This window comes from Natator depressus, chromosome 7, assembly GCF_965152275.1.
Source record: "Natator depressus isolate rNatDep1 chromosome 7, rNatDep2.hap1, whole genome shotgun sequence".
NCBI classification, from domain to species: domain Eukaryota; kingdom Metazoa; phylum Chordata; order Testudines; family Cheloniidae; genus Natator; species Natator depressus.
The window spans coordinates 23872023-23894031 of record NC_134240.1 but is presented as its reverse complement, the minus strand read 5'-3'; the positions used below and the strand labels follow the sequence as shown (position 1 = coordinate 23894031).

The 22009-nt window shown below is 53.6% G+C and overlaps 1 protein-coding gene across 3 annotated transcripts in view; it reads left to right on the top strand.

Moving 5' to 3' along the window:
* Positions 1 to 22009, top strand: part of CELSR3 (cadherin EGF LAG seven-pass G-type receptor 3) — a 66527-nt gene extending 44518 nt beyond the window's left edge. Inside the window, exons 18-37 of one of the 3 annotated variants that reach the window (XM_074957674.1) lie at positions 609 to 703; positions 2592 to 2801; positions 3378 to 3561; positions 4726 to 4875; positions 5628 to 5796; positions 6263 to 6430; positions 6956 to 7082; positions 7455 to 7661; positions 8713 to 8887; positions 10044 to 10156; positions 10600 to 10679; positions 11596 to 11722; positions 14479 to 14592; positions 16524 to 16660; positions 17158 to 17264; positions 17739 to 17912; positions 18368 to 18568; positions 19661 to 20017; positions 20688 to 20819; positions 21538 to 22009. In XM_074957674.1, coding sequence (XP_074813775.1) covers positions 609 to 703; positions 2592 to 2801; positions 3378 to 3561; positions 4726 to 4875; positions 5628 to 5796; positions 6263 to 6430; positions 6956 to 7082; positions 7455 to 7661; positions 8713 to 8887; positions 10044 to 10156; positions 10600 to 10679; positions 11596 to 11722; positions 14479 to 14592; positions 16524 to 16660; positions 17158 to 17264; positions 17739 to 17912; positions 18368 to 18568; positions 19661 to 20017; positions 20688 to 20819; positions 21538 to 21542 — 3032 coding nt within the window. In that variant the 3' untranslated portion in view covers positions 21543 to 22009. Of the gene's footprint in view, positions 1 to 608; positions 704 to 2591; positions 2802 to 3377; positions 3562 to 4725; positions 4876 to 5627; positions 5797 to 6262; positions 6431 to 6955; positions 7083 to 7454; positions 7662 to 8712; positions 8888 to 10043; positions 10157 to 10599; positions 10680 to 11595; positions 11723 to 14478; positions 14593 to 16523; positions 16661 to 17157; positions 17265 to 17738; positions 17913 to 18367; positions 18569 to 19660; positions 20820 to 21537 lie in introns of all 3 variants that reach the window. The other 2 variants (XM_074957673.1, XM_074957672.1) reach the window with 2 other exon arrangements.

Sequence of the window (22009 nt, the reverse complement as noted above, 5' to 3'; positions counted from 1 at the left end):
GTGAGAGAGAGATGCAACGTCCCAGCAGGGATTTCAGTGAATGCAAGCACCAGGCCAGGTGGACTGGGATTTGTCAGTCATGTCTTTCGTCAGCTGTGGGGGTCCGGTGAGCACTGGGGGAGGTACATACTTGTCTGTCAATGTGCAAAGGTGCATAGAATGGAGCCCCGATAACCTCGTGAATTACATTGCTTGTTGTTTGCTATTCATTATTCCCCTCTCTAAAAGTCTCATCCAGTCAGCTACACTGTGAAACAGGGGTAACCAATCACATGCCACAAATAGGAAATAACTGAAGGGAGCGGCTTCTAAACAACCCAAAGTCTGATCATGATTTTTCCCAGTTATTGGGTGAATTGTTATGGAAACTGGAACTGTTCACAGAGAGACTTGCCAGTGACAGCTCCCGGATGAATGCGAGTTGAATTCAGAATGGGTAGTTCAGCTGGTCCCCTTAGCAATCCAGGGCTTTGATGTTACTTCCCGGTGCTGTTCTGAGTGATACTGACAGCATGGTGGGTTAGCTTTGGGAATGGCACTGTCCTAACCAGCTGGGAAACTGTGTCCTGCATCTCTGAGTTTTGAATCGGCAACGCCTCTTCTTTCAGGTGCAGCAGTTCGCCACTGCGATGGAGAGAGGGGTTGGCTGGAACCCGATCTCTTCAACTGCACATCGCCTGCCTTCAAGGAGCTCTCGACACTGGTAACTGCCCTCTTTACTCCTTCCCCAGGCTGCAGCTCACTGGGAGGAGGTAGCTCTTGGAAGCTACATTTTCAAAAGAGCTCATGGTTAGATTTTCAAAAGAGCTCAGTTCCCATTTAGGCCCCTAAATAAGGGCTGGACTTTCCATAGTGCTCAGCAGCTACCCTGGTGAGACTCGTGGCTGGGCTTTCCACAATGCTCAGCACCCACCATGCACCCAACATCAGAGCTCTTTTGAAAATCTGGTCCCAATTATGGGTGCTGAGCTCTTGAAAATCCAGCCCTAGAGGGGACCAGAACATGACCCTGTTTCCATCAGGAGCCCCTCTCAATACTTGGATCCTCCAGACCTGCCCTTCCTTGAAATAGGGATTTAATTTTAGCCTAATTTGTCAGACTATCACAAGCACAAACTGCCCCTGATGGATAAGTGCATTAATCCCAGCCCAGTATTCGAAGAGAAAGCATCAATAATCCCAAGAGGGCCACAGGATCAGATGATTCAGCATCCTCCGTTTCGACAGCAATAAATGGTCATGCAGCCGCTCTCTCACCACCCTTAGCGTGTTCATTTTTAAGCCACATCTACACGACTACTTACATCCCTCGGGGTGTGAAAAAGCCACCCCTGAGCGACATAAGTTACACTGACAGAAGTGCCGACGTGGACAGTGCTACGTCGGTGGGAGAGCTTCCCCTGCCAGCAGAGCTACCATCGCTCACTCGTTGGAGGTGAATTAATGATGTCAACGGGAGAGCTCTCTCCCGTCCGCATAGGGTGACTACAGGGGAGAGCTTCCAGCAGCAAAGCTGCATCAATACAACTGCACTGCTGTAAGCTGTCTAGTGTAGACATCGCCTTAGTTATTGGCTGATCAGTAAGATTAAATGATAAATCTTTAGGTTCCTCTAACAATTGAGTTTCCAGGCATTGGGACAAGTCATTACTGCTGGATTGCTAATTTCAACTCTTAGCCTGTCTTTGAAATTCCTTCGTCCTGCTGGGGACCTTCCTCTGAAGTTACTTTTTTGTTTTAATTCACTGTTCTGTCACACAAATGGATAACAACATATCAGTAGCTGCTGTTTGCCTGGGGTTCAATAATACCGAGCTCCGCTGCTCAAAGTCTAAGCAGCCTGTAGATGCAGCAGGGGAGAGTTAAAGGGAAGCTCTCAACTGTCAGAATCAAAATTCTCTCTGAATATTGTTTAGTCCACCTCAGTTATGACTAACACTGAAGATTCTTGTAATTAAATGAGATGGGAGAGAAAACATTGTATTAGCTGCTCTTTTCCCGCAGTTTGTTCGTTTTGTGCACAGCGCTTTCCCTAGTATAGTCAGTTTCACCCGGTGGTTTGTGTGGATTTTCACACAACAGCGGAGAAGAAAAGAGTGTCTATTTTAAAACAGGAAAATGTGATGGTAACACCACAACAAATGTCGGCTGGGCACCTGTGCAGATGTGGAACCTGAAACCACTTTGAAATGTCTTTTTGAAGTTGACTAGATTTCAGGCTGAAGGGGGGTCTCTATAACTATCAGACCTGTTTTCATGGAGTTAAATGACACACACCTATCCTCAGGGGTTTCTTCTCCCCCAGGGGAGCAGATTCCTGAGGCACAGTTTGCTGCCCACTCGAGCGACTGTTTGGTCCCAGCACCTGCTGTTGGCCTTGTGACTGTCCCTAGAGATAATCCTTCCATTGACAGGCTTGCAGAGATGGCCAGCACAGTCCAAGGGCAATCTGATCCCGAAACCCAGCCACTGGGTCTGTAGTGCATCAGCATTTCTCCCTGTTACCCCTGGCTTAAAGCTGGGGAGGGAGGGACCAGATTTTAGCTCCACATCGCACTGTTTCATCCCGTCTCCATTCTCTCTGTTGGCAGCTGGAGGGCCTGGAGAGGAACGAGACGGAGCTGAACACCATTGAGGCGAAGAAGCTGGCGCACCGGCTGCGCGCAGTGACGGACCAGATGGAGCGCTACTTCGGCAACGACGTTCACATCACCTACCGCCTGCTGTCCCGCCTGATGGAGTTTGAGAGCAGGCAGCATGGCTTCGGCCTGACCGCCACCCAGGATGCCCACTTCAACGAGGTGAGCGCCCTTCCGGTTGGGAGGAGCCCTCCTCCTTACCCTTCCCTGCTGAGCAAGGCAGAGCTCATCGGCGCTGCCCCTTGGTCAGCCACAGCACAGCTTCTCTGGGACTTAAGGGTGCTGCCTTCTCAGCCTCATCAGCCCCACCAGCCTGGGACTGTGGCTCTGAGCCCTGCGGAGCAGGGACCCTTACCTCCAGGTAGGATGGCTGCAGCCTTTGTCCCAGCTTGTGAGCCATCAGGGGTGGTGCCTGCCCCATCTCATTGCTCCGTCCCTTCGTTACTCTGAGTAGCTAAAGGGTGTGAAGCCCATGGGGGGCAGGGGAGAGCCAAGGGGGTGCAACCGAGCAAGGGCCAGTGTGAATTGAGTGAGGAAACCCTTCCCATTCCTGCAAAGGGTGAGAGCCTGGGATCGTCTCCCAGTGGTGCGACGCTCAGCTCCGAGCACACCCCATCCCCCTTCTTTTCTGGCTCGCCTGCAGCAGGCAGGGGAGGTGACGGAGAGAGGAGGCGTAGAAGATTTCAAAGAAAGGTCTTTTCCCTTCAAGCCTGCTGAAGACTCTCCCTCTGTTTGCAGAACCTGCTGAGGGCAGGCAGTGCGGTGCTGGCCCTGGAGAACCAGGAGCACTGGGACGTGCTGCTGCAGAGCGACCATGGGAGCATGGGGCTGATGGAGCAGCTGAGAGAGTACACGGGCACACTCGCCAGCAACATGAAACTCACCTACCTGAACCCCCTTGGCGTGGTGACCCCCAACATCAGTGAGTAGGCAGCAGGCTGGAAGCATTGCCAGGAGGGCAGTGGTGCAAGGCATGCAGCTCTGACACCACACTTCAAAGAGTTAAAACGGGCACAAATGCCAATCTGAGGCCACGCTCCAGCTGTGACTGTCAGCTGAGGAGGGTGCAGCTGGTCAGCTGTTGAATGGGAGGCCCCCAGGAAAGCCTGAAGTGCTGCAGAAAGTGGTGGTCTTTCCTCTGAGTCAGCAGAGACTTGGGGTGCTGTGCTGCTGGAGGAGATCTAAAGCTAAACTCATGGCCCCCACCCCTTGGGTCATGAAAGCTCCCGTTGCTCTTTGTGAGAGTCGCGGTGTTACCCCCTCTGTCCTGGCCAAATCGCAGTGGTAGCAATTCCATTCCAGTTTATTCCCCCAGCAGTATCAGCTAAAGAAGTTATTCCTTGCTGCCCTGAACACTTCCCCAAGAGAGCTGCAAGCCAGAGCTGGGTTTGGGATGGTGATTCTACCATGGTAAAGCTGCTGCCTCTGTGTTATTCCCAGTCTTCCATAAATCCTTTAGGAAAGGATCCACTGACCACAACCTTCTACAACTCCTCCTAAGTGCATACCCCCGCAGAAGGGGCCAGCATACCCTTGGCTACCTGCTGTTAGCTTGCTGAGGGTTTGCCATGGGGTTCTGATGACTAGAAGGCTGACTGGTTCCACTCTCCCCAAACTCACATGTGGATTTGGGATGTGCATCCATAGGTGGTTGTCTCACATGGAGCTGGGTCTCTCACGTGGTCCCATTAGGGACTGTATGTACGGGAGGGCACATGTGCCTTTTATAGTCCCCACGTCCAGGCCCAGCAAACTCAGTGAGTGCGTTGCTCCTGAAAGCGAGCACAGATAGAGCTAGCGAGTGCAGATGGGAGCTGGACATCCTTCTCGCTCCCCACAGCACTGCTCCCTCCCTCCGCTTTGCAAGTACAGACATGACTGGGGATCCACAAGTGACTGGTCTGAGCCCATCACACTGCACTTGTGACCTCAGCCGCATTTGAATTGGTTACTCCAAAGATAGACGCAAACGTGTTAATCCTGGCACGCTGAGCCCATCCCATTGCAACGCTGTCCAGCCAGAGTAACGACCCTGGCTCCCTGAGCTCTCCCAGGCCCCTGATTCCTCTGTCTCTTCCCCACACAGTGCTCAGCATTGACCGCATGGAGAACCACACCCACGTCCGGCGACGCTACCCCCGCTACCACAGCAGCCTTTTCCGGGGGCAGGCCATGTGGGACCCACACACCCACGTGGTGCTCCCGCTCTCAGTGCTTACACCCCCCAAAGTGGAAGGTAAGTGAATGGCCGCCCTGAGCCCCAGGGAATGGCCCTGGTGTACTGGCTGCCTCCCCAGCAGGCTCTGTTGGGCCTCTCTTCATGCCCTACACTGTATTCAGTACCGTCTGCCCAAGGGACAAGCACTGCATGCAGGGTAGCTGGTGGGGGGACATGCAACTGCCAGATCCCCAGCCTGGGCTGTCTCCTGGGTCTGTCAGAGACCACCTGTATGACTTACCCCAAAGGCTGCTGGCACCTTTTCCTGGCCTAGAGGAGAGAGCTCCTCACTTCCTGGGCTGGGAGGTAGCATCCCATTGGTGCTCTGGCCTCCGGGCCCGCAGAAGCTGGGAGCCTGCTGCGCCCTTGCAGGGAGTGTCTAGAATTGCTTCCTGGCGATCTCTGGGAATAGCACCGAGTGCTGGCCTCGGGAGACCCTCTCTGGCCTCGGTGGGGAGGTTGCCATGATGCAGGGACCCTGCAGATGGTATCCATGTCTTAGATGCCTCCCACAATGGGAGAACTGCTATGGCCATGGACTTCTCTGGACTCCTCGCTGCAGCCCCGGCAAAGATGGATGGGGCTTTGTACAACTTCCTTCCCAAGAGACACCGCTGCGTCCCTTATGTAGTGCCCAGCCCTGGTACGTGGCTCATGAGCCATGGCCACGGAGATGGCCAGTGGCACCAGGCATTTCCTTCCCCTTGGCCCTACACTCTGCCTCAGACCGTTGTTACAGGTGCCTTTTCTGACCCAAGCTCTGCCCACAGCAGCCGCCATGCCCATGAGCAGGGAAGTGAACGACACAGTGGAGAGCTCTTCCCCAAAGCTGACCCTCCCGGAGCCCGAGCCTGCCGTCACCATCATCATCCTCATTATCTACCGCACCTTGGGGGGGCTGCTGCCAGCCCGCTATCAGGTGGATCGCCGCAGTCTCAGGTACTTTGTCACCCTGCCAGGACATGCACTCTCTACAGAGAAGGCAGCAAGCAACTGGGTACTGCCAGTTATGCAGGTCTGGGGTGCGGGACTTTTCAGGGTTCCAGCCTGGCTCATCTGACTGTGCGCAGTGGCCTGTCTGGAGGCTGGGGGCTCTGTCCAGAGCTGGTGTCTGCAACACTGAAACCACTAGCACAACTGGTCCTGCTTGGCCCCCCGTGTTGGCAGCCTTCTAAAAGAGGACAAGGACTGGATGGGCCACAGAGGATGAACTGCCCTCTCCCCACAGCCTAAGGCAGGGCTGAGGCTGGGTGGGCAGCATGCAGCCTGTCCTGTAGCGGCGGATGGGTTTCAGGCTGTCAGTCCAGCCCTTGTCAGCCCCCTGGCATTCTCTGAAATGCCAGGCAGGTCTGGGCGGCTGATGGGCCGATGGGCTCAGTGACGAGGCCCTTGTCGTCTCTTGCAGACTGCCCAAGAACCCCGTCATGAACTCCCCCATAGTGAGCGTGTCCGTGTTCAGCAACCACACCTTCGTCCAGGGCACTTTGGACACGCCCCTGGTGCTGGAGTTCCGCCTGCTGGAGACGGCCAACCGGAGCAAGCCCCTCTGTGTCCAGTGGAATCATTCCAGCCAGTAAGTGCCCAGCCTGTTTGCGTCATGCTTCAGGCCAAGATTCTCACTAGCCCCGGGGCCATTCACTGCTGCAGCTTTCGAGAGGTTTAGTAAAAGAAACTGGAGAAGTTAACTAGTTCCCTGACTCTCCTGAACCATCCTTGCTTCTGTGTGCTGGGGCAGAGCTCTGTCACATAGCCCCCTTGCTAGGACAGAAGTGGGGGATCACCAGGGCGGTGGAACTGGCCCACCAAGGTGCTGCCTTCTGGCACATTGCACTGTCCCTACTGCTGAGGGCAGAGGTCACCAACTTCAGGCAGCATTGAGTAGATGCTTCAACATCCAAACATGGAAACATCCTGTTACATCCTGCCACCTTAGGAAGAGTAGAGAACCTGTCCAGGCAGCCAAAGAACCTCTGAGCAGGCTGATGCTCTGCAGGCTGCTCCTCACCTATGCACCCCCAGACCCCCCAGGGCCTGACAGGAGATGTGATTTTGAAGACCTGTTCCTTTGAGATTTCTCTGTGTTCTCTTGCGGCTGCAGGACTGACCCTTCCGGCTTCTGGACAGCAAGGGACTGTGATCTCGTGTTCAGAAACACCACGCATGTGCGCTGCCAGTGTTCCCAGTTTGGCACCTTTGGGGTGCTGATGGATAGCTCCCACCGGGAGGTAACGCGACCTCTGCAGAGGCGGGAGGGAGGGGAGGAAGGAGTGGGAAGGCTGGGGGTGGGTGGCGGGGAATACGCAGTGGTGAAAACCAGAACAAGAGGATGTATTTCCATGAGGTTGTGCTGGACACACCATGGACAAGGAGCAGAATGGAGCAGGCCCTAATGCGGTGGGGACCACGATCTAAACGCACCAGAACATTCAGGGTAGAACTCTGGGTTACACAGTGTTAGACAGTGCCCACTGCAGAAATGTAGCAGAAAATCCCAGGCTGCTTCTCCCATCCAATTCCCAGCCGGAGGGAGAGACCGTTGAAGCCGACACATGCTCATGCTTTCTTGCCTGACTCTGTCTTTTGGCTTCCATCTGCAGCAGCTGGAGGGTGACCTGGAGACCCTGGCCATTGTCACCTATTCCTTGGTGTCTCTTTCTCTTGTGGCCTTGCTGCTGACCTTTTCCTTCCTGACATGTCTGAAAGGCCTCAAGTCCAACACCAGGGGCATCCACTCCAACATATCTGTCACCCTCTTTTTCTCCGAGCTGCTCTTCCTCTTGGGTATCAACCGCACTCAAAATCAGGTAAGGGGAGGAGGAAACAGTCCTGAGTGCAGCTGGGTGGGATGGCGTCGTCAGACCGGGGAGACCTAGAGGGTAGGAAGGAGGCCTGGGAGAACAGAACTGTTGGGTGAATGCAGCAGGAGTATAAATGCTTTGCTAGTTCAGTCTCCAGTGTTTCATATTTTGACCTAGTTTGAATGGTGCCCCTGGGAGTCTTGCCTAAATCAACCTGAGCGCTGGAATCATCCTGCAGGATGCACCCTCCTGGGTTCATTGGGATGCCTGGGGGAAGAGTGGGAGATTCCCCCAGGGAGGAGTCTTCCCCCTAAATCCTCTTTTCGATGTAATCCAATCTTTTCTTTCTAGGTTTCATACCACACTCCTCACCATGGAATCCCAGCCCCTTTTAGGGCCCTGGCACCAGCCATAGCGTTGGGTCGTGGTGCCAACTCTCAGGCACAGGGCAGTTGGTTGCAACTTAGGACAGGCTGTTGCTAATCAAAAGAGGCCCATATCTGACGGGATGATGAGCTCTCTCTCCTGGAGGCTGTAGTGCACCCAGCTCAGAAGTGAGGTGACTACAGGAGATTCTCCTGTAGCACCAATGGAGGAGCTCCTGGATCTGAGCTAGGTCTTTGGTTCAAGCCCCAGAAGTGACAGAGTGTTCCCCACATCCCTGAAGAACAGAAGGCATCACTCAAACCACCTACCCAGTGGATATCAACATGTGTGTCGGAGAGGGACACGAGCAGGGTTATGAGGCTGCTTGGTTTGGATGTGGGCTCTTTGGGGTGGGTTGTTCCAGGGTTTGTTACTGACTGTGGATCCAGACTGTGGATCTAGCCCCTTTCTAGGAGGTTGGGAATCAGCAGCTTAGGTCAGGGGCATGCAACAGAGATACAGGAGTCCCACAAGCCAGCTCCCTGCTGGGTGTAGAGCAGAATGGGGATGTCAGAAATGCTCTGGGGGTGACTCTGCTGCAGTAAGGGAGATTGCCAGGCAAGGGAGGGCCTTTCCCCTTCCCCAGCTGGATGGGCTGTCCACTCTTTGAGTGGTGATTTGCTCCTTTCAGTTCCTCTGCACTGTGATTGCCATCCTGCTGCACTACTTCTTCCTCTCCACCTTCGCCTGGCTCTTCGTGCAGGGCCTCCACATCTACCGCATGCAGACCGAAGCCCGCAACATCAACTTCGGAGCCATGAGGTTCTATTATGCCATTGGCTGGGGGGTGCCTGCCATCATCACCGGTAGGTACCGCACGCTGGGCAAAGATGCTTGGGAAGACAGGTTCCCTCTCTGAGGGATGGGGGGAGGAAATGGATAAAGCTTGCTACAGCATGGAAACTCCTTGGCCTTGGGCGATGCCAAAGGCATTGGCCTCAGAAACCCCATTTGGTCAAAGAGGCATGGGCCTCAGGCATAGGCATGGGCATGGGCCTAAGAACTTGTCTCCTTTCTGATTCCGTGGGCACTGGCCAGCCTGAGTGTCTGGTGGGGGAACGTGTGTGGAGGGGATGTATGTGCATGTCTGTGGGCATCCATATTTGCCACTGTGTGTGTGTTTGTGCTGTATGGGTCTAGCCAGGAGCAACACTGCAGACAGATTCTAGACCATGGAGATACAGTCAGTGAGCTACAATATGTACAGGAGTTATCTGGGTCAAGGCAGCGATGAAGACACTATGCATTTATACCACTCCTAGTGTTTGACGTGGTAGGTGCTACAGCAGAGGGTGCGCTGTAGTTTTCTGGTGTGAAATGTCCATGGGGTTTAGAAGCCGGGGTCTCACTCCTTCAGAAGAACCTACAAGGCTTCTCATCCTTTCTGGCCTGATGGCCATGAAGCTCCTGCCCTTCTAGGATTCACAGCATGAGATGCAAATGTTCTTTGGCTAATCATCTCGATCCATTTCCCAAGGTTCATCACCACTGGGGTCATGTGTTCCTGGCAGTAAATGCCCTGTTGTGGGGCTCTGCTGAGGTGGACATCTTGAGACAGTGAGGCATAGTCCACAGACCTCACAAAGCAGGAGAGACAGCTTAGCCATTGCTAGATATTTCTATTGCTATGGCAACTTGGCCAGAGGCACTGGCAGGAACCGAGGGGAAGGAGGAGCACTAGACGGGGAGTAAGGAGACATGGGTTCTGTCCCTGGTTCTGCCCCAGCTCTCTGTTGTGGCCTTGGGCAAGTCATTTCTCCTCTGTACTGCAGTCTTCCCCATCTGTAAATGAGAACAATGATACTGCTCTCCAAGGAGCGTTTTGAGGCTGCATTGACCAATGTTTGGTCTCTGCTTTGAGATCCTCTGGTGGAAGAGGCCATAGTGGAAGTGCAAAGTGATCCCAATGTCTCCTAGGTGGCTGTATCATGGAATTGACCTTTCCCTTTTCTCCCCCCCCAGGACTGGCCGTTGGCTTGGACCCAGAGGGCTATGGGAACCCAGATTTCTGCTGGATTTCTATCCACGATAAGCTGGTCTGGAGCTTTGCAGGCCCCATTACTGTCGTCATTGTGGTAAACTCCTCCCGTGTTTATACCGTGTCCCGGCCCACCCCACATGTCCTCCCCTTCTTTGCACTCCATGTGTCTGCTGCCTTGCCTTCCGCTTACCTTCCCCTGGTCTCTGCTGCCTCTTCCTCTTCTCATTGCTGTCCCTCCTCTATTTATATTTCCTCTATCCCTGAAGCTTTGTTCCTTTCTCCTGTGCTCTCTTCTTCCCACGGGGCTTCCTTTCTTTTCACACATCCCCAAGCCCAGGCAGCAGTATGTAGCCCAGAGAAGTGGGGCTTGTGTAGAGCAGGCAGAGGAGGAGGTGGATGAGCCCAGGTCTGCACAGAGTTCAGCTTCCCAGGTACAGGAGCTTGTGGAGGCTCATGATCGAAACACCAGGACTGGAGAGAGTGAAAGCCTCAGTGTAGGAGCAGCAGAGCAGCATCTAACACTCTCTGTGCTTTCAGATGAACGGGGTGATGTTCCTGCTAGTGGCCAAGATGTCATGTTCCCCAGGCCAGAAGGAGACCAAGAAGAAATCAGTTCTGTGAGTATTGATTGGCCAGGATCTCAGTGGAGGGTCTGCTGCTCTGATCCCTCGCACAAATATCTGAACTTCTCTCCCTTCCCCACAAGCCATCCCCTGCTTCATCACTGTCAAAATCTGCCTGGCCTCCCTGTTACCCGGATTCAGCCTAGAAGTCGCCTTCCATTACTGCTTCTGTTGCCAATATCAGTCGCTTCTCTAACATCCGTCCTTTCCTCTTATCCCTGCTCCCACAGCCCCTTCCTGACAGGCTCCCACATCTCACGTTATTCCTCTCCAGTCTGTCTATCTGCCCTCTGCTGAAAGGTGATTCCTCTCCCACTGCTCTGTCCATGTAAGTCCCCTGCTCAAACCCTATCACTGATTCCCCATCACCTGCCATTTCCGCTTCCTGTCCTTGTATCCAGGGCTCCGATCCAGCCTCCATCTCAGTGCTTGTCTCTCGTTCTCCCCCTCTTGCTGCCTACACTCTTCCCAGCCCTCCTAAATACCCCTTCTGCATCTTCTCCATGCGTGCCTTCACTGCGTTCTTCCAAGCCACCCCTTAAGCCTCCCCTGAGCCCAAATGGTCACCCTGGGGTCTGAACTGTCCTGTCTGTCTCATCCAGAAGAGAAGCTCCTTGGAGCCAGGGCCGTGTCTTCCTACGTGCTTTGTCAGTGCTCAGCTAGTAGTGATCTGTCCCGACTGGGTGTGGGTCCACAAGGTGGAGACGTACTGCAGGGAGTGTATTGTCCCGCTGTGGTGCTGGCGCGTGGTGTGGGGAGCTGGTGGCTCAGGACAGGAGTGTACTTCCCCTTTGTCTCTGTCTCTGAGTGATAGACTGTAGATTAACAAGAGATTCTAACCTTTGCGTCCCTGTCTCTGTCTGTCTGTGTGTATCTGTCTGCCTGTCTCTCTCTCTCTCTCTCTCTCCAGCATGACGCTGCGAAGCTCCTTTGTTCTGCTTCTAGTTATTAGCACTACCTGGCTCTTTGGCCTCTTGGCTGTCAACAACAGTGTCCTGGCTTTCCACTACCTCCACACTGTCCTCTGCAGTCTCCAGGTAACTCTCCATCCAGCCTGCCCCGGAGGCCAAGCAGCAGCTCTGCCCCTCCCCTCAGGGGAGCATCTCTCACTGGTGCCTTTGGACAAGGAACAGTGATGGGAAAATTTAAACAACGGAAAGGCAGGTTAAAGGGAAACCAAACAGACAAGAGGAAAGATGGAAAGCAGTAAGCTGGAGTCTGATGGCACCCACTCTGCAGAGTTCACCTGAGCTTCCTCCAGCTTTTCTATGCTACCGTCCCCAGCCTGGCCCTGCAGCCTTCCTGGAGCTCCCCTGTGCTCGGCTCCATGGCCCAGCCCAGTCCTGGAGCTCCCCTGCTCTCCAGCTCCCCTGTGCTCAACTCCATGGCCCAGACCAGCCCTGGAACCTTCCTGGAGCTCCCCTGTGCTCTGCTCCATTGCCCAGCCTGGCCCTGGAGCTCCCCTGCTCTCCAGCTCCCCTGTGCTCGGCTCTATGGCCCAGTCCGGCCCTGGAGCCTTCCTGGAGCTCTCCTGCTCTCCAGCTCCCCTTTGCTCGGCTCTATGGCCCAGCCTGACCCTGGAGCCTTCCTGGAGCTCCCCTGCTCTCCAGCTCCCCTGTGCTCTGCTCCATGGCCCAGCCCGGCCCTGGAGCCTCCCTGGAGCTCCCCTGCTCTCCAGCTCCTCCCCAGCTCAGACCTGCCTTGCAGTATTACAGCAGCTCCCATGTTTTATTCTTTCTACTTCAAGCACTGCTGTACACTGAGCTTTTACTCAGCAAGAAGGTTTATTTTAGGAAAGCAACACAAAACAGATTCTTCCAAACATCTCAAATCCCCACCTGCTGATGGGCTCTGTCACTCACACGCATGTGCACACGCACACACTGACTACACCTGCTGATAGACTCTGCCATTCACACACATGTGCATGCACGCACGCAAACACTGACATACCTGCTGTTGGGCTTGCTTTCTGTCATGTGCATGCACACCCAATGGCTGGTCATGCCTCTCTGGTATGCATGTCACAGAGACAAGCTGAGGTTGGTGCACACTTCAGACACATTGCAGACATTAACCCCGCAGCGCCTCGAGCTTCCCCCGGCCAGTCACCCTGTGGGTTTGGCCCTCAAGAGCCATCCCCCTTCATTAGGAGCATTACACAGACAGAGGGGTTCCCTTAGAGCAGCTGCCCTCCAGCAGTGACTGTGCCCCTCTGTTCTGTCATCACTCTCCTTCTCTGCTCACTAATCCACGGGACATTCTGGCTTCCTTTAGCTAAAGGCCTGTGCTGCCCTGGAGCTCCTGATTTCAGGGACCCTCCTGCTGCTCCGCTCACTCATGAACTGACTGCCCCCTCTAGTGGTCATTGTCCATGTTCACCTTCTCATTCTGTAGCCTAGCTCAGCTGTTTTCAACCTTTTTTTATTTGTGGACCCCTACAAAATTTTGAATGAAGGTGAGGACCCCTTTGGAAATCTCAGAACCCCCAGGGGTCTGCAGACCACAGGTTGAAAACCACTGTTCTATGGTAACCTTTCTATGTTCTATGGTAACCTTTTGTGGACCCCTTAGACATAGGCTAAAACCGCTGCTGTAGAGGAGCAGAGACCTGCTGCACCAAGAAGAGACTTCAGTTGTAAGCCCAAATGAGTTGGTCCTTATGATTTAATGATGCCCCTTCCGAGCCAGCCCTGCTCTGCAACATAATGGGACAATAATGACCATCTTCAGAGGAGTTTTCATAAAATGGATCAGCAAAGAGTTGGGCCTATATTTGAAGTGGATGCACAAGGGCTGCTGGGAACTGCATGCAGGGGAGAGCTAACAGCCACCAGCACCCACTGTTTGAGCTACCATCCCGAGCTTTCTCTGTATAGCCAATTATCCCCCATCACCTCCAAAGCCAAGGCCTGCTAAGGCTCCTTGCTGGCACTGTGACCCCCTGCTAGCAGCAGTGGGCCTGGAACCTCTGCTGTGTGCCCTCAGACTGCTCCCTAGTCACTGCACACACAGCACAGAATCAGAGCTGCCTAGCCAACCCCAGTTTCAGTTTTCCTCTTCCACTTACCCCATCACCCTTGGCAGCCACTCTCCTCTCTCCCCATCCATGCCACTGGGCCCAGGAGCTTGCAGCAAGCAGGCCCTTCTTGTAAGACTCTGGTGGCCCAGAAAGCAGCTAGGTCAACCTTGTGAGACCAAGCTCCTAGCACTGAGTCATTGTGCTGGCTGGAGCGTATTCATGTCTGTAGCCCACAGCTCTGTCAGTCGCTAGCAATTCTACCCCAGAGCAGACACGCTGGTTCCTGGGGGAAGAAACTGGTTCAACCACTGCTGGGCCTCATGCAGCAGGTGGGATAGCATGGCAGGCACCTGTTCCCCTCCCCCAGAGACCCACAGTGAATTTGGCCAGCAGGAAGCACTCTCCAAGGGGGAGCCGCTTGTCCCTTCCTCTGTTACAGGCTAATGAGTCATGAGTCTGGTCAGCACAGAAATGCCTCCACTCTGTGGCCCTGTTGCCCTATCAGGGGTCTAGATGCAGCACTCTGCACTATGCTGGAGGCCTGGGTGCAGTGTAGACGTGACTGACTGAAACACAAATAGCTGGATGCAGTGTCAGGCAGTGCGATCGAGGAGAGCTGACTGACTCTGTTAGCACACTCCCGAATGGCCAAAGTCAGCCTTCAGCACTGCCCCATTGCAAGGAAGAGTGGAAGTGTGGGCTCCCGGCTGTGCTGAGTGCTTCCCTTCCTTCCTCACTCAGGCTCACAGCCTCTCTTCCCCTCCCTCACAGGGCCTGGCCGTGTTGGTTCTGTTCTGTGTCCTGAATGAAGAGGTGCAGGAGGCCTGGAAACTGGCCTGCCTTGGCAAGAAGAGTCAGGGCGAGGAGGCAGCTAGATCTGTGCAGGTGGGTGTAGAAGAGCACTGCCTCAGCAAGCGAGCCCAAAGGCAAGGGCCTTCTCCGCACCTGAGCCTGCACTCTGCCTGAGAGGGAATCCCTCCCTGTGGCAACCCTCCCCACCAAGCATGCAGGTTAACTAGTCCTTTCTATCCTAAGAACATAAGAATGGCCATACTGGGTCAGACCAAAGGTCCATCCAGCCCAGTATCCTGTCTACCAACAGTGGCCAATGCCAGGTGCCCCAGAGGGAGTGAACTTAACAGGTAATGATCAAGTGATCTCTCTCCTGCCATCTATCTCCACCCTCTGACAAACAGAGGCTAGGGACACCTTTCCTTACCCATCATGGCTAACAGCCATTAATGGACTTTACCTCCATGAATTTATCCAGTTCTCTTTTAAACCCTGTTATAGTCCTCGCCTTCACAACCTCCTCAGGCAAGGAGTTCCACAGGTTGACTGTGCGCTGTGTGAAGAAGAACTTCCTTTTATTTGTTTTAAACCTGCAGCCCATTAATTTCATTTGGTGGCCCCTAGTTCTTATATTATGGGAACAAATAAATAAACTTTTCCTTATTCACTTTCTCCACATCACTCATGATTTTATATACCTCTATCATATCCCCCCTTCGTCTCCTCTTTTCCAAGCTGAAAAGTCCTAGCCTCTTTAATCTCTCCTCATATGGGACCCGTTCCAAACCCCTAATCATTTTAGTTGCCCTTTTCTGAACCTTTTCTTATGCCAATACATCTTTTTTGAGATGAGGGGACCACATCTGTGTGCAGCATTCAAGATGTGGGCGTACCATGGATTTATATAAGGGCAATAAGATATTCTCCGTCTTAGTCTCTATCTCTTTTTTAATGATTCCTAACACGCTGTTTGCTTTTTTGACTGCCACTGCACACTGCATGGACATCTTCAGAGAACTATCCACGATGACTCCAAGATCTTTCTCCTGATTAGTTGTAGCTAAATTAGCCCCCATCATATTGTACGTATAGTTGGGGTTAATTTTTCCAATGTGCATTACTTTACATTTATCCACATTAAATTTCATTTGCCATTTTGTTGCCCAATCACTTAGTTTTGTGAGATCTTTTTGAAGTTCTTCACAGTCTGCTTTGGTCTTAACTATCTTGAGCAGTTTAGTATCGTCTGCAAACTTTGCCATCTCTCTGTTTACCCCTTTCTCCAGATCATTTATGAATAACTTGAATAGGATTGGTCCTAGGACTGACCCTTGCGGAACATCACTGGTTACCCCTCTCCATTCTGAAAATTTACCATTTTTCCTACCCTTTGTTCCCTGTCTTTTAACCAGTTGTCAATCCATTAAAGGATCTTCCCTATCCCATGACAACTTAATTTACATAGGAGCCTTTGGTGAGGGACCTTGTCAAAGGCTTTCTGGAAATCTATGTACATTATGTCTACTGGATCCCCTTGTCCACATGTTTGTTGACCCCTTCAGAGAACTCTAATAGATTAGTAAGATATGATTTCCCTTTACAGAAACCATGTTGTCTTTTGCCCAACAATTTATGATGTTCTCTGTGTCTGACAATTTTATTCTTTACTATTGTTTCAGCTAATTTGCCCGGTACTGACGTTAGACTTACCGGTCTGTAATTGCCTGCTCCAGGAGGTCAGTGGGAAAGACCTCAGCCAGACAGCCACCCCATAGCCAGGTCCTGCCCCTCAGTCCATGTCTGAATTCATGTACTGTCATGTCCCTGGGAGCCCTGTGCCTCCCGAAGAGGCTGGTGGGACCCTCGCCAATGAAGGAAGAGAACCCCTTCACGGTGCCTGAGACTGGAGACTCCTGGACGGACACAGGCCACCCCCACCCTTTGCAGTGCTGGGCAGGGAGAGAATCTCGAGACCCAGCTGCTGCAGTCTTCCTAACAAATTCTCCATGTCTCTTCCTTGCCAGGGCCCCAATGCCTATAATAACACTGCCCTGTTTGAGGAGAGCGGCCTCATTCGCATCACCCTGGGGGCCTCCACCATCTCCTCAGTCAGCAGCGTGCGCTCAGCCCGCACCCATTCCAGCCAGAGGGGCTACCTCAGGTAGGAAGCAGTCAGAGGAAGAGGCATCTGGCTGGCCACTGGCTCACAGCCACAGCTGAGAACCTACAGACATGGAGGGGGATGGGAGTGGGGCCCACCATGGAATGGAGAGGGCATTGCCGTCTTCTGGAAATGCAGGTGTCACCTCCTGGCCCTTCTGGACCATTGCTACCGATGCCTCCTCTGCTATGACCTTCAATCCTGAGACTCCCCACACAGCTCTGCTGACTTACATCACTCCTGACCCACTACAGACCCCAGTTACTCCAGTCCTGAGCTCTCCACAGCTCTGCCAGTGCCCCCCACTCCTGCCCTGCAGCATTCCTTGCTGTTCCAGTCCCTCAAACCCCCTCCCCCCTTCAGGGCTGTTGACCTCTCTGCCAGGCACAGATATGAGTATGGGAGATGAGAGGAGAGCACTCCTTTACCCCAGGACAGGGACAGGTGCTGCCAGGTGAGGAATTGGGGTCTGAGCGTTTTTGCCATGTGTGTTTCAGAGAGAATGTGATGGCGCGTCAGGGCTCAGCCTTGGATCATAGCCTGCTTGGTCACACCGGCCCCACGGACCTCGATGTGGCCATGTTTCACCGTGATGCAGGGGGAGGTAAGGCTGAGACCCAGCCGGCTCGCCCCTGGGACCTGCCTGTGCATGTGAGAAGGCTCCCTGCTGCCCAGAAGCTGCCCTAGCAAGTGGCATTTCCCACATTAGTGAGCAGCCTTTGCACACTGAGCACCTGCCACTCCCAGCAGCTTCACTCCAACTCCTGAGTACGCTCAGCCTGTGGGGAGGAGGGAGTGTCCAGGGTCACTGAACAGAGCCCCCCTTGGGCCAATTAGTTTCCGAGGGTGAAAACAACAGCACAGGCCTCCCAGGATGCTGGGGCCCTGGCTTCAGCTAGGCAATGTCCAAACACAGGGTCTGTGTTTTGTGCCAGTGGAGTGCTAGATTGGGGGGATATAACCCCGGGACACCAGCAGGCAAAACCCCAAAACCAAGCTTCCTTCCTTCCCTGCCCTGCTCAAAAGCCATCCGATTGCCCCCATCCCCACTGCTTCCATCCTGCATGTGCCCCGGCAGACCAAGACTCCGACTCAGACAGTGACCTTTCCCTGGATGAGGAGCGCAGCCTTTCCATCCCATCGTCGGAGAGCGAGGAGAACGTGCGCCTCCGGGGCCGGTTCCAGCGCCAGTTCAAACGGGCAGCACACAGCGAGCGGCTCCTCACCAACCCCACCAGCACCACTCCCAAAGGCAAGGACCATGCAAGAGCCCTGCCACGGACTAGGGGCCCGCCTGGGAGCCACCATGGCCACCTGGGTCTAAGCAGCTTGGGAGGGAGGGAGGGAGCATGGGGGGACCAAGCTGAAGGTCTCCCACAGAGCGTGTTTCCAATGTAGCTGCTGTCTGATGCGATGCAAGGTCTCCCAAAGGCAAAGCACTGCTTGTGGGGTCCTGGGAGCAGTCCCCATTGGCAGGGAGGGGTTAGTACCACCTGGAGATGCGGTGACTCCAGCAGAGGCAGGGAAATCGCCTCATCCCTCCCATCTGCTGGTTCTGCTCCTGCAAGCCGCACAGCACGTTACTGGTGGTTAAGCAGCCCTTGGGACTGTATCCCAGTGAGTATCGTAGCAGGCCCTGCTCTGTTTACAACTCGGGATAACTCTGATGCCCCCCCCCCCCCGGTATGTTGCACTGTTCTTCTCCAGATGTGGATGGCAATGACCTGATGTCCTATTGGCCAGCGCTGGGTGAATGTGAGGTTCACCCCTGCTCTCTGCAGAAATGGGGGTCTGAGCGGAAGCTGGGCTTTGACATCAACAAGGATGCTGCCAACAACAACCAGCCAGACCTGGCCCTGACCAGTGGGGATGAGAACTCCCTCACCCAGACCCAGCGCCAGAGAAAAGGTAACTAGACTCAGAGCAGTCAGCCTAGTGCTCCCTGGGTGGGCACATATCCAGCTGCCAGCCAGCCCAGTGTCCCACTGGCTGCACTCCCAGAGTCTCCCCATGGCCCCTACCTGGCACGCCCAGCATCTGCCTGGCAGTGCTGGGCTCGGCAGACTCATGGTGTTGAGCAGAGCAGGCAGTGAATCCTTTGCCTGACGCTTTAGAGCCACGTCGCTCCCCCGAGCACTCGGATGTCATGGGAGACGGCATCCAGGTGACTGTTGCTGACAGGTTGGCAGGCCGCATTAGAACTGTCCTGTCCTTGTCCCGGACAGTCTGTTCATTGCCCACAGGGAACAGCAGGCTCCTGCGGCTCTCAGCAGAGGTAACACAGGAGCTATTATGGAGACGCTTGGTTCTTCTCTTCTAAATCTTTTCTTCAGCTACAAGCTCTAGCCCCAGTGGCTGGGACAGTTCCCAAAGCAAAGAGGGAATGTAACGGTGGGCTTGGCAGTCAATCGACAGCTGAAGAATAGCTGCCCTTTGGGCCAAGGCCATAAGTGACTGCACTGAGAAACAACAGGCTGCAGGCAGCAGAGGTGCAGACCAGTGCTGGGCTGGCCATCCACCCGTAGTCAGAAAGAGGGGAGAGGGCCTGAGAGGCTCAGAGAGAGCGAACGTGTAAGGAATGGAGACAAGGGGGAAATTTCCCTTGGCTGAACTGGAGCTATAACTTCCCCTACGTGTTGCCAAGGGACAGAATGGGAGGTAGTCTTGGTAATGTCTCCTCTGCTGTTTTAAGCCAAGAGTGCCGCACTCTTAGAGGCAAGCCACACACAGGAGTGGCTTCTCCTCATGTCTAGTAGACCGGGACATGCGTCCATTGTGGAGGTGAGGTGGTGCTGGGCCACATGGTGTTGTGATCTTGAAAGCTTTGCAACATGCAAACACAGGTGGCAGTTTCCTCCATCCTGGGGTGATCTCGGGGAGCAGCAGGGCCGCCGAGGCTGCCAAGCCGAGTTCTTTGTCCTTGCTTTCTTGCAGATAGTGAGGAGGGTTGTTTGCACTGTCACAGAGATTCTCTTCACTTTCTGCTTTGTTTCTGTACAGGGATTTTGAAGAATCGCCTCCAGTACCCTCCAGCTCTGCAAGGCTTACCATCCGTTGGCAGAATGACCAACGAGCTTTCATGGTACAAAACATCCACTCTGGGTCACAGGGCTGTTCCTGCTGCCTCTTATGGCAGAATCTACTCTGGTGCAGGCAGCCTCTCTCAGCCAGCTAGCCGGTACTCTTCCCGGGAGCAACTCGACCTGCTGATGAGAAGGCAGATGTCCAGAGAACAGCTGAGCAGGAATGACGCTGGGGAATACTTGGAAGCTGTACGCAGCAGGCATGGGTCCAGGGAGGAACTAGACATCATTCTCAACAGGCCTGGATCAAGGGAGCAACTGGACACTATCCCTAGTAGGCATGGGTCTAGAGAACATCTGGAAAATATACCCAGCAGGCATGGGTCTAGAGAAGACTTAGATACATTAGCTTCCAGGCCTGATCAGAAAGATCATGGGAATACACTACCTAGGAAGCAGGGTTCTAGAGACCATCTAGATACTTTAGCCAGTCAATTTGGCTCAAGAGAACTACTAGACTGTGGGCCAGTAAGAGAGGTCTCTAGAGAGTGGCTCAACACTTTGCCTAACAGGCAAGTATCTAGAGATCGAATGGACACTTTACTAAGTCGAGACATTTCTCGAGAACAATTAGATCTGCTTTCAGGAAGACAGCCTTCAAGGGACCAGCTAGCGTTAGCTAGACAAACTTCAAGAGAGCAGTTGGACTTTTTATCCAGAAGATCTAATTCCAGAGAGCATCTGGATACAGTGCCTAGTAGGCATCCATCACGGGAAAATCTGGCGTTTTTTTCTAGAAGACAGCCATCCAGAGAAAATCTAGAACCACTTTCTAGAAGGCTTCCTTCTAGAGAAAATCTAGAACCTCTGTCTAGGAGACAGCCTTCTAGGGAAAATCTGGAAGCAATCCCTAGCCGACATCCTTCCACTGAGCAATTAGATATCCTTTCTTCCATCCTTGCTTCTTTTAATTCTTCTGTCCTGTCCTCTGTGCAATCCTCCAGTACTCCCTCTGGCCCACAGACCACAGCAACTCCTTCTGCTGTGCAGACTTCCTCAACGCCTTCTGTGCTGTGCCTGTCACCACCTCTCTCTGCTACATCCCACAGTATCTCTGAGCTGTCGCCAGATTCAGAGTAAGTATTTCCACTTCTCCAGGGCAGCTTTTGGGTCAGTCCAGTCCATGCTGTGAGTTAGCCAGAGGATAGTTTGTATCTTCTAACCACTTGGTTGCTCTTTCGCCCCTGGTTTGTGTGGTAACTGAGTATTACCACCTGATCTGAAAGCACAAAGCTTCCTGGTGAAACGGGATCAACCCCCGTAGGATGAAACTAGGTCCTAAAAGTACCTACTGGTTGTGATGCTCTGTAGGACCCGTCGCACCGTTTCAATGGGTGGAAGTGCTAACGTCTCTAAAGGGGCAGCTGTCCCATGGGGCGCCCCTATGCTCCTCTGGCACCTGAAGATGCTGGGGCTTAGCATCCATCCTGGCACACCTTCTGGGTACTGAGAGAGGGGAAGTGGCTCTGAGCTATGCGTTTTAGAATGCATGGCAGGGTACAGATCTGTCTGTTGCCTTCAGCTGTACATGGCACAGGCACTTGGGTGAATGGGTATGGCCAAGGGAAAAGATCTGTATTCTGTTTCTTATATGTGCCTGGCCTGGTCATTGTTCTGGGAGCCACAGCCAGACCCTGCCCTCCTCCTTAGCGCTATTTATTGCACCAGGAGGTGAGCATGATGCTTTCCCAAGCCCCTGGCCAAGCAGGGAGAGCACAGGGAGTGTCACTTGGGCCTGGGGAGTAAGGTACCAGAGGCTACATTTGTTAATTTTGTTTCCTTTTCCCCGAGAAGAATAACAAGAAGTGAAGGTCATTCCTGAGGGGCCCGAGCTGCTGCGAGAGCGAAGGAAGAAGCAGGGATGATTGCCTGGCCAGACACTTTCAGCAGAGGTTTGGAGTCTCTGGGTGCCAGGCACCTACAAGGAAAGAACTGATGATGGTGGTCAGAGGCCCAAATTCACCCCGCCCTTCCCACCCATCGGTTCTGGAGAACTCGTGGGGGGAGAGTCAGGCAAACCATCTCTGGGAGGAAGCGGTCTCAGGTACCTCTGCACCAGAATGGAGCTGCACTGACCTATCGCCTGCTCAACAGGGCACTCCCAGAGGCGGGGAGAAGTACAACACCATGAGCAAACCCAGGCTGGTGCCGCTGGTTACATATCAAAAGCAAACAGACAGAAATCTTCCTTTCTGAACCATTTCTACACTCTGTGTGTGTGTGTGTAAGAGAAAGAGAGAGAGAGAAAGGGAGAGAGAGAGAGAGA